At 45.3% G+C, this 14490-nt stretch overlaps 1 protein-coding gene across 1 annotated transcript in view; it reads right to left on the bottom strand.

Moving 5' to 3' along the window:
- Positions 1-2750: 2750 nt before the first annotated feature.
- The window catches only part of T265_04251 (hypothetical protein), a gene marked incomplete at both ends in the record, with an annotated part of 25591 nt that continues 13851 nt past the window's right edge, over positions 2751-14490 (bottom strand). The window contains 6 exons of the mRNA XM_009168944.1: positions 2751-3226; positions 3793-3936; positions 3978-4301; positions 5615-5863; positions 7901-7987; positions 12768-12843. Of these exons, the coding sequence (XP_009167208.1) occupies positions 3002-3226; positions 3793-3936; positions 3978-4301; positions 5615-5863; positions 7901-7987; positions 12768-12842 (1104 nt within the window). The remainder of the gene's footprint in view (positions 3227-3792; positions 3937-3977; positions 4302-5614; positions 5864-7900; positions 7988-12767; positions 12844-14490) is intronic.

Here is a 14490-nt window from a genome sequence, read left to right as displayed (position 1 = left end):
GGCTCTTAATTGTCACACAACAATGAAGGAAGAAAGCCTCAGTAAAGAGTGGAAAGAAAATGAAGGGCTGGGAACTAGAGTCCCATATCATGGAGATGTTCCATGCATCCATCCTTGTAGTCCCTTCAGGGGAATTTCAATTTCCATGAGTTACACCGTCAACATCCAGTTTCCGAAAAACTGCGCCCTGTGCGCAAAACAGGACTCCCGATGTTGACGTGATACGAACATGTTTGAATGTTGAGTGGTCCATCTGCTCCACCAGAGAACGCCATCACACTATCAGCCCACTTAGTCTAACAGGGGCGGGAAGCGAAAACTCAGTTGCCTAATCAGAATAAACTGAACAGTTCGGCAGAGCAGCGGAGAAAATCATTTTCAGATTAAAGCTAACGAAACCAGAACTTGTATGGTCTCACGCTCCACACTTGAATGACCAGAATAGAATAGTATCCCGTTGATTTACTTAACCACCAAGTTTCTAGGTCTGTTGGACGTCCCAACCGGCCGACAATCAGACAGTTAAGCTCAGTGGATTGGCTTTTTATCTGTTCGGTTGATTCAACTGTAACACTGTTGTTTTCTCTCTTGTTGAAATGGAAGGAAAAACTGAATGTCAAATAAAGTCACCAACGCCCACTGTTGGAAAGACCGAGGTCAGGTTACGTGTTCCGACTGACCTCGATGTACGAATGAGTACGAATCAGGCGGTTCGAAAAGAACGATCGATCGATTAAGCGAATCAGCAATGCGAGAAAATCTGCCGACGTACCAGTTGGCTTTGAAGGTAGATAAGTCTCTACAAAACATTGTAAAATCGGTAACCGAATGCAATAATGTGATAGTAGACTTAGATTGCCTTCCCTATTGAAAATCATGGAGCGACTTCGGCTACCTGATGTGTTAAAAAGTGAGTTCGAGTGTATTTGGCGTCCAGAGTTTGTGCATGGGTAAGTTAAGACTAATCTCGTGAGGACTTCGCAAGGCATAAGCGAGTACCGGGGAACTTCAAGTCAATGTTCGGAAATGAGGTCTCAAAACCACAAAAACACAATGCTCGGAGGCAAATCCACAATTAGTCTGACACTCGGTTTTTTCATGTTATTTGTGTCAACGCCTGAACGAAACTAGGAGAAAGACGCCTCTACTTTGACCCAACCCCACCGCCTACCAAATAGTGTCCGATTCCAACGCCAGCTTTTGACCTCGCCATAATGGGGGGGGGGGTTCACCACTTCTTGCTCCTAAATCCTCACCATGTCAGTTATGATCTCTTTAGCATAGTTCCAGGCGGAATTAACAGAGGTTTTTCTCACGTTACTCATTCCCTGCCGGCAAAATGTATGCGTGTCCTCAAAAAAATCGGCCGTGGTTCGTATAACTTAACTTTCGGTTTTTCTCCATCTCCAAAGTGCAGTTGATTATGTGGTAGAGTGCTGTCAGTTATGATCTCTTTAGCATGGTTCCAGGCGGACTTAACAGAGGCTTTCTCACGTTACTCATTCCCTGCCGGAAAAATGTATGCGTGTCCTCAAAAAAAATCGGCTGTGGTGCGTATAACTTAGCTTTCGGTTTTTCTCCATCGCCAAAGTGCAGTTGATTATGTGGTAGAGTGAAATGGACGTTCTAAATGCAACCGAAGTTTAAGTCGTTCTGCCATCAGGCAACGTGTCCTCTTCCCAAATCTCGGCCATAATCTTTCAGTGCAATTACTTATTTTTCTCGTGAAATGTATTACAGCGAACATGTCGCTAAAAATCTATTGTCTGTTGTCAGCATCACCGATGGTGAGGTATCAGTCGCACAATCGCAGAAAATTTCATTTAAACGACCCCCAGCCTTAGAGAGAGGAAACTTACTTGATTCTAGTCTAGACAAAACACTCCTGCGCACCCGAGGTTCCAAGCCTGAACAGGCCGACAACATGGACACCTATCGATTCAGTTGGCAATCACACCTTGCAACGGCTCAATTCAAGAACACACTGTGGAAGACGGGTCACATGCAACACTCCAAGTTTTCGTCACTCTTTATACACTTCTCTCAAGGCACACCTTGCGGAACTCGTGAGTTGCGTCTTCCAGAAGGGGGGAACGGCACTGGTCTCTGGGTATAGTATTCGTTGCACGTAACAGAGCTACAGTAAGATGTTTCACGTGGTTTCAATTTCTGACTAAACAAACACTCGAGGAAATTTGCGACGTCCGCCAACGGCAGCTACAGCTAGGAGACATCCGTGATCAAAAACAGGGAGACGCTTCAGATCGTCCGGGGAGATTTGGTCTTGCAACCACACAGCGGCACGCACTGAAGCCTAGTGCACACGACTCTTCAGACCAGAAGACTTGACTTCCTGGTACAACAAGTACCGTAAAGTGGTGGAAACGATTACGGCTTTTAAGATTAGTGCAGTTAGTTCAACAGAACTGGGCAACTACCAACATACATAAAACCCTATGCATCCTCCACTGCTACCATTTGAATTACGACGGTGTGCGTTCAGAAACTTCTAAAGCAAAACATAGCACTTGGCAGGGACAATGCGAGTACATTTCGATTTTAGATGACGGTATTATTCACGCGGATGGGGGACGTTGCACCGGGAATTTATCGTCACGGGACCAGACCATCTGGAAATCGCTCATAGTAAGGGACGTGAGCAGCATCCCTTCGGTAAGAACTTGACAGTACGATTGTTTTTTAGAACTCGTGAATACTTCCCACCCTGAAAGAGGATGACAAAAAGACGTGTGAAGAACTACAGGAATTTAATGCATCGCTCAATTGCCCTCCATGTATGAGTGATATTCGCAGTAGTGGTGGTAATAACGGAAGGCAATTCACCTGATTCGTTCGGCGGAATAAAAACAAAGTTCAAGGTAGTAGCACAGAAGCAAATCGGACAAATAAAAGTAGGGAAGAGGTTTAACAGGTAAAACAGACACGCAAGTGTTTTGGAATCGAAGCTGAAACGAAACGAAATGTCACTCTAGTCTACGTCTTAGGTGGTTTGCATCGCCTTGCCAACGTCGATGCCCGTCATTGATTGCACAACCTGTGGCAAACGAGCCATAAGAGTGAGCACTTCGCCAGTGAGTTTGGAAATACCAATCTCGCCATCTCCGGTGGAAACCATCGTGACCCGACCGCATTCAGAAAGTGGAGCGCTGACTTCAGCCGCAATCTTCGGAAGTGCTTCGAGAACCATGTCCAGTTTAGCCGCACCCTGAATTGAGGAATGTGGTGATGGAAAATGAAATGAAGTACTAAACTGTTGTAAACACCCATTCAGGAAATTTCCAAGGGACTGTTTCTGTCAATAGAGTCAGCGAAGAGCATGTTAGACGGTGCCCATACACGAGTTTCAGGAAAATAAGCATGTTACGGTTGGGAGCAAACTGTGTCAGGTTGCTAAGAAATGTCAGGAAAATAAGCATGTTATGGTTGGGAGCAAACTGTGTCAGGTTGCTAAGATACTATTTGCTAACGGTAATCAACTGGTTATGGGAGGATGGTTAGGACGATTTGCCAAGACCAGCTTCAATGCTTTGATGTCCCCTGACAAGAGGTTCCTACCAATCACCATCTCATAACCCAAGGATACCAACATAACCGGTGGAGGAAAATATGACATTCAGAGCCAACGTTCGACCTTTGCGTAGTTAAGGGCTAGTGATGAATGCAAGTCAGGAATAGAGTGCTACATGTTTCCCCTGTTGCCTTTTTTTTACAAATCAGTAGACTCCGCTAAAGGCATCACTGATACAGTTCTGTCAGACATTCAAAACCAACCTTGTAAGCTTGCCACGCCTCGGCTTTCTTCATCATCTGCTCAGCCTCCGCTTTTGCTACAGCTTCCAACGCCTCAGCCTCAGCCAGACCCTTCAACCGAATGCTTTCTGCCTCTGCTTCCGCCTCTGCCGTCAAAAGACTCCGCTGCATCACTGATACAGTTCTGTCAGACATTCAAAACCAACCTTGTAAGCTTGCCACGCCTCGGCTTTCTTCATCATCTGCTCAGCCTCCGCTTTTGCTACAGCTTCCAACGCCTCAGCCTCAGCCAGACCCTTCAACCGAATGCTTTCTGCCTCTGCTTCCGCCTCTGCCGTCAAACGCATGCGTTCCGCCTCGGCTAGCCGTTCCAAACGAAATCGTTCGGCTTCCGCTGGTTTTCGGACTGTGGCATCTAGGTGACGCTCCTGTCGTACGTTTTCCAGCTCTTCTACTTGAATTTGTTGTGTTCGCTCGAGAACAGCAATTTGCATCTCTTCTTCCTTGATCTTTTGTCGTGTTTTGGCGGCCTGTTCAGAAAATAGAAATCAAACCGAACAAGAGAGATGGGTGTGAAGATGACTGACGACTGGATAGTTCGTTTTCCAATATTTTATGAGATACAAAAAATCGAGGTGTCTTTACGAGAGAACATGCATGGTGGGACCGAAAGCTGCCCGGCAATCAAAAGTGTCAGAGGAATTGTGGGGCTGTTGGGGCCCGATAGACAAAAATGCATGATACCGTAAGACAAGGTGTCCCTTAAATGTGATGACTGACATGGGCCTATTGTATGAGGTTCGAATATTGTTAATAATTTCGACGCTGTCTCCACTCGAAGGCTCAGCTGATCGGGCGAAAACACACGGAATGGCCCAATGGGGGAAATCGACCGTGAACCTTCCAGCGAGGGAACCAGCAAATCAGAATGCAAAATGAACTGTTTGGACGTATCGCAGACATCCCATGTTCAGTCAACATGATCGGTAGACGATGAAAAACATGGAGCGATAAAGTCCAAACAAGAAGACGCTTAACTTTCAACTGACAGCACGCCATTGCGGGACGAGAATAAGAGGGAAACCAGAACAACCAATCAAAGGGTAAGACGGCGTACCTTTCTCATGAGGAACGCTTCCGGGGATTATCAGAAAATTTTCCATCTTGAAGTATTACTTATTGATGGAGGGTTGTATACAGAATCACATAATACAGAAAAGGCCAATATTATCAGCAAGAAGGGTCAAATCGCATTCCATAGTACCTGAATTTCATAGTAAATTCTCCAGTCCATTATGAGCCAGCTTATGCAATTGAGAAGCCAAATGTGTTGACATGGGAGATCACTATAAAAAACCAGTTTTTCTTCAACTGTGTTGGAACTGGCATGGTAATCAATAGGACAGAAAAGTCTCTTGGGTCAACCCCACGATAACTCTAACTGGACGATACCACTGTCAAGTGACTATATTTAGGAACGACGGTTATTTTTGGAGAAACAAGAGGCTCATATGCGTCTACTGCACAGCAGAATGTACCCTTCAGCAAAGAAGCGTCCGCCGTTTGGTTGCTAGTTTTTTGCTTTCTCGTTCAAACCACGCGAAAAGAGTCCTTTTGTCGCTTCGTGGATGATTCATCTTGTCAGCTTTTTATGTGAAACCGCAAGTTTTCCCTTCACCCTACAACCAGGTGTTGGTTCCCAAAAGCCGCTGGAACATCATGACAGCAAACAATATCTGATTGGTTTCAACTTTCAAACAATGGAGGGCATTGACTTTTGGGTGACTTTGTCTACCTTCCTTTCAATCAGAGCATCTAAATTTTGATGGAAAAAACAGCTCACCTGCAATTCATAGGCCATCTCTGATTCCGCCTTACGAGCTTGCACCTCCTTCTCATAGCCGGCGTTTTGTAGCTCAAAGTCGCGTTTGGCTTTGGCGATTTCGACATCGTTCAGCAACCGACCGGCAACACGTTTTTGTTCAGCCTCGGCCTCTCGAATGCCTGCATCTCTGCGAGCCTCAGCCTCACCAATCCGAGCATCTCGTTTCACCTGAGCAGTTCTGGCTAAACCTAGCGACTCCAAATAACCCTAGATGAATACAAAAGACAAAGCGGATAAAATCAAAGTTGATTCCCCCCGGAATCACCATGCGGTACAAATGCATAAAAATAGGCCGTTCACAACCAAAAGCATTTACTTCCCATATTTATACCTTGTGATTAATGGTCGAACAGACTTTTGGTACACATAGGCATAACTCTACCACCATAACAGACGTGAGCGTTGTTCCATGCTTTATCTCCTCCGCGACATGAGTCTATTTACCCATGGCAACCGTAGCTCTCTATTTCTTACAATATTTTAGCCTAACTGGATAGCAAAAGCAGCCAAAAGTGTTGTTTTTGAGCCAGTTTGTGAATTTATTAGATGTGATGGTTATCGCCGGATGACTGAGCGCCGCATGGAGATCTTCAGCAATCGAACCTATTTCTAGGGGGAGCTTATATCATTAAGATGCCAGTGTGTCAGGTCACCACACCACTACCATCGTGCGGACGTTAGTTAATGTCACTGCTGATGTACTCGAAAACATTTTGTAAGCTCCCAAATTGCCACCGTCGTGCTGACCACGCCGCTTATACTATTTTCATACATCGACTCTAGGTTGTCACCTTCCTGCCACTTATCAACTTTTGCGCTAAAATCACTCCCCTATCGTCACTGACCCAACTTTTTAATGAAGAATTTGTTACACGTAGGTTTTTATTGATATAGAGACGACTGAACTCAGAGGCATCGTTTTGCACATGCACTTCTTAGGGCAGACAGGTCACAGCGGATCCTAAGAAGTTACCAGAATTCTCCAAATTCGTGGTCACGCTCGACCCTGTCTCCCATTTAATCCCGAATACTTTTCCACGACACCCATCACCTTTTCTTGAACTGTGCACCACAGGCCATGTCCAGTTATGATTTATGGGTGATGCAGACTATCAACTGAATCAAAGCGGGAGCCATTGGGTTCAGCTGTTTGGTTGAGTTGAGCATTGAAACCTCGAGTAGTAAGCTTCCGGCAGTGCCAGAAGTGACTTACCGTCCTATAGACCTTACTGACTTAAGCCTGTCCACGATTCAGGCAAACAAGTACTCGACGGTTTGACTGGCCTCACCGGGGCTAACGATCATGGCTAAGTATGTGGGCAGGCTACCTTCTTCTGCAGGGTCGCAATAGATTACAATGTTCGGATGGTTTCAGACGCGGTTTAGCTCGTTGGAGTAATTAACCCGGATATCTACTGGCACTGCTTGTTATGACAAGCAAATAGGGAAAGCGATTTTAGTGGAGATTTCGTCCTGTGCCTGAAACTGACCTGTGTTGAAATGCCTAGAAAAACTATACAGCGGTTTGATCCTTATTGGAGATCCCCCGTAGTGCGCACCTCACGAGACTCCAGACAGTCTCGAACCCGCGGCCCCACAGTTAGTAGTTTGAACGCGTCGTTCTTACTTCACTCACTGGATCCACATCGCTGGTGACAAGTGTTGACTGGTTCCACAAATTTCTCTGAGGCTTCGTGAGATACGCACTGCTGACGATTTCCAATAAGAATCAAACAACTGTGTAGTGCCAAACAAGTGTTTACAAATGCATGTGTTGAGCGCACGTCCACAGTCAGTGAGAGGGGCCGAACAACACTCACGCGCACTTGTTCGTGTTGTGCACGTGTACGTGTTGTTAACTGTCGCGTAGAACAAATAGCCGCATTGCTACTTCTGACAACTGACGTATACTCATAGACCGATATGCATTGTAGATGCGCAAGCCCCACTAAAAGATCTTTACTTCACCATGGAGCTAGACACATGTAGTATGCCTCTGTGTCATTTTAGGGTCGCTGAGAAGATCCGAACGAGAACGCCTTTGCTCCTGCTGCATTGGTGTTGCAGTGCAAAACTTTTCTGCAAGTGACAGTGATGCGTTACGCTGACTACATCAAAGGAATACCCTGGCAGACTCACATGAGGCTTGTCTTCTTCTCAACATATGCCAACAATACCTTGAATCGGCAATAAAAATACGATGGTGTTTTAAACAGTGGAGAATTCGAGAGCAGGAAAACTAACCTCGTCATCCTTGATATCTTTCAGTGTGTAGCTCACCACGCTGATTCCCATATTAACCAAATCCGAACTGGCCACTTCAAACTCGGCCTTGGAGAACGTCTTCCTCTTCCACGGTCATGTTGCCCATTATGGCGCGCTGATGACCTTCCAGCGTTTCCTTGGCAATATCACGAATCTCTGCTACTGTTTTTCCCAAGAACTGCTCACAAGCAGCTGCCAACATTTCCTGGTTCGCTCCATTCACCTTGACCTTGTGGAACGAAGGGAAGATGGTGTCAGACAGGAAACCACTGTCTACAAATCGCGGTCGATAGAAAATGTGACGAAGAAAGTTAGCAAATGGCTAGAGTAGTGAATAGTTGAAGAACGACACTGCCGGGGAGGATAGTGGAAACATGCATATATTGTGTAGAAATAAAGCACCACTTTGTTGGTTCAACATTCCATGTACAATAACATAAGGAAAACTCAGAAAAACACTATCGGCTTCTAACTTAGAGCACTACTCTTTAGCGGAACAGGACGGACACAAGGAAACGGCATTAGCCTTGATAAAGGAAACTACTCACAAGATTGCTGAAAACTCTTCGACAGCCCACGACCGGTTTAGCCCTTCTTGGGGCTAATCAGGTAGACGCAATCCTCGAGTTTCCGCCAAACTTATGCTTTACTTAGTTCAAGTCACATGACCGGTGCCCTCGGACCGGAAGATTTTCTATCATCGAACGTATTGAGAATTAATTGTGTTCGGGCCATTCGGGTCACTTCCTGGCATTCGAAACATCACTGTTGACATCGACAATCATATCGGACATGAAGTGAACACTAATCGCGGAATCAACGCACACCTCTCCGGTCAGGCCATCGTTCTAACTGACTCCGTTCCGTTTTGAAAGTGCAGATTGGGGGCTTCAGTTCGAATTCAGGAATGATGTGCCCTTGGTATGTCCGCCAATGTCCTGAGCACCTCGTATTGTAGTGTTTCTGGTGACCAAATTCTAAGGTAATGTTTCTCCATCTTTTATTCGCAAGCGCTAAGCCTGCCTAACACTTAGAATCAAACAGACTTCACCTATTGTAAAGACAGGCTGGAAGGAGTCATTCTTTGTTATCACTTTGTTAAGAGGGGGAGATTATAAATTTACATATCCTGTAGGTTTAGTTCTTGATTACTATTCCACTGTGCTTGTACTTCACTATTAAGGATGGTGGAATTAACTGAAGTCTGCAAAGGTACAATCTAAATAATCTAAATAAGCACATGTATCCTAGGATTCCTAGGCCACATTGGCCGTCAGTTGGCGTCATCACTGCCCCCCTCTAATTCCTGCACACATCATCATCATCGACAGCATGACATCAGCGCTCAACAGTGATGCTTCGATGCCTCCTTTCTACTTGGGATACTTATTTTCCTCCTCCCACTCGGTTAATAGTGCTATCTTTGTAGGCCCATTATTTATGACTGACGACCCCGTTCGCCCTGCATCGGTCTTGGCAACAATATATGTGCGTCAGGTGGCACCGACAGCCTCACGCGCTACTTCCCGATTGCCCAGACCGAAGAAGGGGTTTGTCTGAGGTACCCTAGTTTGAGCTTTTGACTCAAAAGTCCGATCCACAAGGCACTGGGAGGAGATGAGATTTTGTTTACGGCTCCTGACCCGTATAGCAACAGGTGTCAGAGCTTTCTTGGGGAACCCTGCCAAAGTTAGAGTGACCTAAGAGTTTGGACCACTTGGATGTGGGGATTGCCTAGGTTGAGGCGCAGAGAATAAGGTATATTCACCCGACACCTGATGCTAATGTGCTTTCTGAAAAGAATCAGGTTCTTTGGTTTTTGGGTCGTAGTGAATAATGCTCTGGCGGTTATGGCCAGCCGTTGGGCGAACGGAGTGTTCTGCTTTAGAGTCCACTTCTTCTAGCCCGCCCTTCACTGAGGAAGGCAGCATCGCTGCTTCCAAGAACATTGGCGAAACCCCTTACTACCTTCATACTCCTATCGCAGAGAACAGTACACCATTATCTCAAAACCATCTCGTAATACGACTACTTGCAGTACATTCACTCGTTGACGCTTATTTGGTTCGGCATTCGCAGCCTAGTTGAAACCTATAGCCAGTATGATCACAGCATCATTCAAGCCTGATCATTACATCAAGGTGACAGCCGTTGGTCGGGTCCTGAGGAGGTAAATCCAATGAAACACAGCCAGAGTCGAGATAAGGGCTGTAAAACAAGACGGTAGCGCAAAATCCGAAGCTCCTGGTTTGTGCGATATGAAACGATCAAGTTATTAGCGACGGGTGCTGACTCAACTCTAGCGCTGAGAAATGTATTGTCAGTTTAAGATCAACTTCTCTCAAAAATACTGAAAAAACCCTGGATTCAAAAAGAATCGGATTGGTCGAACTGTAGGCCAGTGACCATATATAGTTATTGGTCAAAGGAAGAGTTCTTCTGTCTGAGGGATAACGGAAGAACTAGGTGATTTTTCTGCACAGCATATGGTGGACTTCTTGTTGGATAGGCGCTCTACAATCGGTAACAACGAAAACAAAAGAAAATATCGGGTTCTTCACAAACAAACGGCATTGTGTGTGTGTGTGGTTCCGTAGCTATCTGCCACCAGGTCCAAGCCACTCGAGTGAACATCGATGCTGTGGCAGGATGGTGAATCAGGATAGTTTGTGTTCTCAGCAACTTGGCGAGTCAGCACATATTAAATTTGGTTTAGTCACGTAAGTGGTGCCCATTATGGTCCCTCCTCCCATGAGGTAACAGATTTTCTTCTTAAGTCTTGTTGGGTTCGTTTCCTTTAAAAAGAGGAATTTAATGGTAGAAGTTCCGTATTATCAAAAATATTTCCCCACTAGGTAGTGTGCACTGATAGGGTAACTTATATTTAGTCGGAGAAACTTCAAGGCAGGCTATAATGGTGGTAAGGACAGTGAGCAGATAGGTCTTAAACCACGTGGCTGTGTAACACGTAGAAGTGTGAGGATATGAGATGTAGAATAAGATGAGGTATACTGGTGACCTGCATCAGCATATTAGTACTCGGGATCAGTTTGACTTCAGACGACAGATGTACGGTTTTGGTCGCTCAAGAGTATCCGATAAGGTAGGACAAAGACAGTTATTTTTCTACTCATTATTGTCAGCGAATTTCTGGCCAGAGTTGAAAGCCAACGTGAGAAAAATAATAATCGTCCAGCTCTAAAACACTTTCGGTGCCTGGCTGCCGTGCCACCCGAAGGAAGCACCAAGACTAGGATACTGCTAGGTTGCCCAAGGCTAGACAGGGGAAGTCGAGAGGCATAGGTCGGGTTCGAACCACGGACCTTCCAGTTAATAAATTCCCGCTCTAATCACTGGGCCATCCAGCCCCTCCCCTGCAAAAAAACGATACTGCGATGAACAAGTAAAACACCAACCTGAGCAACTCCGGTAACGGTGATTGGAACCCCGAGTTTGGTGTAAATCCGTGGACTTTCAATTATCAGAGTCATCGTATTGAGTGGCATCCTGATCAGACAAAAAAGAAACCCACATCAGAACTTCAATGGATTGGTCCAGTGAGAAATTCACTATACAGTGAACGAGGTTAGGTCCAGGTTACAGGCAAACAAAAAACATGCATAGAGAACAGATACAGGAAATCGATATAGTGTGAGCAAAACATGAAAATTGAAGCAGAAAAGATGTGACAAACAAGAGGTGACGATATGTACCCTTCCTCCCTCAGCTGACTCGCCGTTTGCCTACGGAGTGATGCGCCGGGCTAAAAGACTGCTCACGACTCATTGTGACCTCAGCAGTTCCACTAAAGTGCGCTTCCGAAAGCACAACAAAGCAAACAGATGCAAATGTATGCTTCGCTTGATTGACCAAAGAGAGTTATTAGTCACTGTTAACACAAGTTCGTTTTGCAGTGATTGGACACGGATCGATATGTAAGGGGAGTCTACTGTAACAGAACCTAAGGCTGGTACAGTAACTATGGGGTTCGAACCTTCTCAGTTAGTAGGCCTGGTCAGCCTTAAGCTCGCGAGGTAGCAGCAGCTGAGATAGAATCACCAAATTTGATCCCACCAATTCAATAATCTTCAACGGTTTTCACTGGAGTTCATGTTGGTCCCAACTTCTTTGAGGCCTACTGTTCTGACAAACAAGCGTGGCGCTACTGGAGGGTGCTACTGTGGGATTTCGGAGGCAGAATAATTTTTTGCTACGCAGTTGTTGAATCACAGGGAATAATGGGACCAAATGCCAGGAAAACCCCGTAGGAAATTCAACCAGAAAGAAGGCACCATTAGATCGGAATGAAGTCGTTTTCTTCATCCGGAACTTCATTGCATGATATGTTTTTGTAGCGAAATGATGCACTTACCTAGCGAACCTTCCGACTCATGAGACATGGCAAGATCGGACGTTCGCATTAGGATCTAATCAAAACGTTTCTGAGGCTTGAGGATGCAAGCGCAAAATCTGGGCGCATTGGAAGAGTTAGGTGATAAGCAAAGGACAGTTAGAAAGTTATCCTATCAGATCGAACCGTTCAGCTCTTTCGACGAGTAAATGTAACGTAACCAAACAAAAGCAAGGGCTCATGGCACTATTGAGTGCATACACCGAGATGGAAGCGGACCGAGTCAATTATGCCTTCGAAACGGGGGACTGTTCATTTCAGAATTCAACTACAGTGTCACAAATTTGCATGCTAGTCGTTTCACTCCCCCCAGCACCACAAAAAACTAGTGAAGAAGAAACAGATGTTAGATGTTAAAAAGTATAAACAAGAAACGAAGATATGATGGTTATTGCCGGTTGCCACTTGCGTTGAATGTAGTGGTTAAATACTCACCGCTCCACCCTTTGCAAACAAGGCCAGATAAACTTTCGTCCACCAATCACGTGAACGGGTTTTCGCAGGCCACATCCTTAAAAACACGAGAAACGCACACCAAACCTGGATAAAATATTGTAACGGCAGCCTACAGGATAAACATCGAGAAGGGGGGGGGCAGCAAACAATTTCCCGGCGAAGAAAAAAGCTAGAAAAAAGGAGCGTTATGGCTCCAGCTTTTGACTGATTAGCTTTTATAAATTCGTCGATTATCGAGACGGCTATGTTAAGGACCCATTGATGTCTCTGAGTGAACCGGACAAACACTGTCTGGAATAACATGCCTGCATCACGAAACCAGTAAAAAAGTGTATCCTTCAATAAGCTTTATTGTATGACGAGAAGAGAGCCGGTAGTATGTCGATAACCTGAGAGAAAACCCAGCAGAGAATACATAGGAAAATATTCTACTTCTACTTGAAATTAGAACTACTTTAAAACGAGGTCAACCGCGTAACTCATTCACTTGGCCTGACAAAGCTTTCGCGTCAAAGATGAAATGAAATCCGGGGGTTATTTGACAGACCCCGCTGGAGCAGCGACCTCTCGATCGGTTTCGAACATTTATCAGTTGATTAGAAAAACGGCTATAGCACCTGTATTCGCAAATTATCAAATGAATACGTTCGAATGGCGAGACTGCTGAGCGAACTCAGAGAATCATCATGTATTCAACATAGGACGTCTGGAGTATATCATAATCATATCTGACTGTTGAGCCACACAAAACGTCTCTCACTTGTCAGAATAGACTTTCCATCTGTTAGGTTATTCCTCAGATACAGGGTACAGTTAACCACACAGAGCTTTCGTAGTGTCCACCACCAGATTTGTAGGTTCAATCGTGATCTACAACCCGTACACTATCCACAGATCTTCAATTAATCAGCATCCAAAAGGAGAAAAGTCGACTCAAGGTCCACAGTGTACAGCAAGTGTGTGAGAACGCTTTCTGTCAGAGTGGCGGTTGAGGTTCGTAGTAAGTAAATAAGAGAAGCATTGACGCCTAGTGCTGAGTTCACATTTCAAAAAAATTCCTTCCATGGAGGCGAAAGAGATAAGGGACAAATTGTCACAGTAGAAAATAATAAAAAAATGTTCAGCTGTGGTACCCTTTCGGTGCCTAGCTGCCACGCCACCCGAAGGAAGCATAAGGGTTAAGATACTGCTAGTTTGCTCAAGCCTAGACAGAGAAAGTCGAGACGCCGAGGTCTGGTGCGAACCACCTTCTAGTCAATAAATCAACGCCCCAACCACTGAGTCACAGTCCTGAAGTCGCAACTATTAGAGGCCCCAAAATATTGCACCGGCGGAGCGAAGGCTCTTAAGTACCTTAAAATAAGTTAACAGTATCGTAATGACCAGAAATGTTTATTTGTGTATGTGCTATTCAATGGGGACCGCGTGATCCTCACTGTGCCTGGTTGGAGACACTACAAGATATGGCTGCCAACCGATGTCAGTGGCGTTCTTGTTGTCAGTTTCTGTCCAGATAGCCTGAGTGAATGTCTGGAGGTGTAGGCACCTCGGAATGATTGTGTTAAGCTAGCACCAAGTCCCTCCCCCATCCACCTTTATTCTTTTCTTTACAATAAGGCTTTCAAATAAATCATTGTTGTACGGCAATGAGGCATCGGTGTTGAACACTGATGTCATGCTGTCGTTGATGATGATGATGAAC

The sequence above is a fragment of the Opisthorchis viverrini genome (genome assembly GCF_000715545.1).
Source record: "Opisthorchis viverrini unplaced genomic scaffold opera_v5_68, whole genome shotgun sequence".
In the NCBI taxonomy this organism is placed as follows: domain Eukaryota; kingdom Metazoa; phylum Platyhelminthes; class Trematoda; order Opisthorchiida; family Opisthorchiidae; genus Opisthorchis; species Opisthorchis viverrini.
The sequence above is the reverse complement of the archived record's forward strand: the minus strand, read 5'-3'. Positions and strand labels throughout refer to the sequence as shown.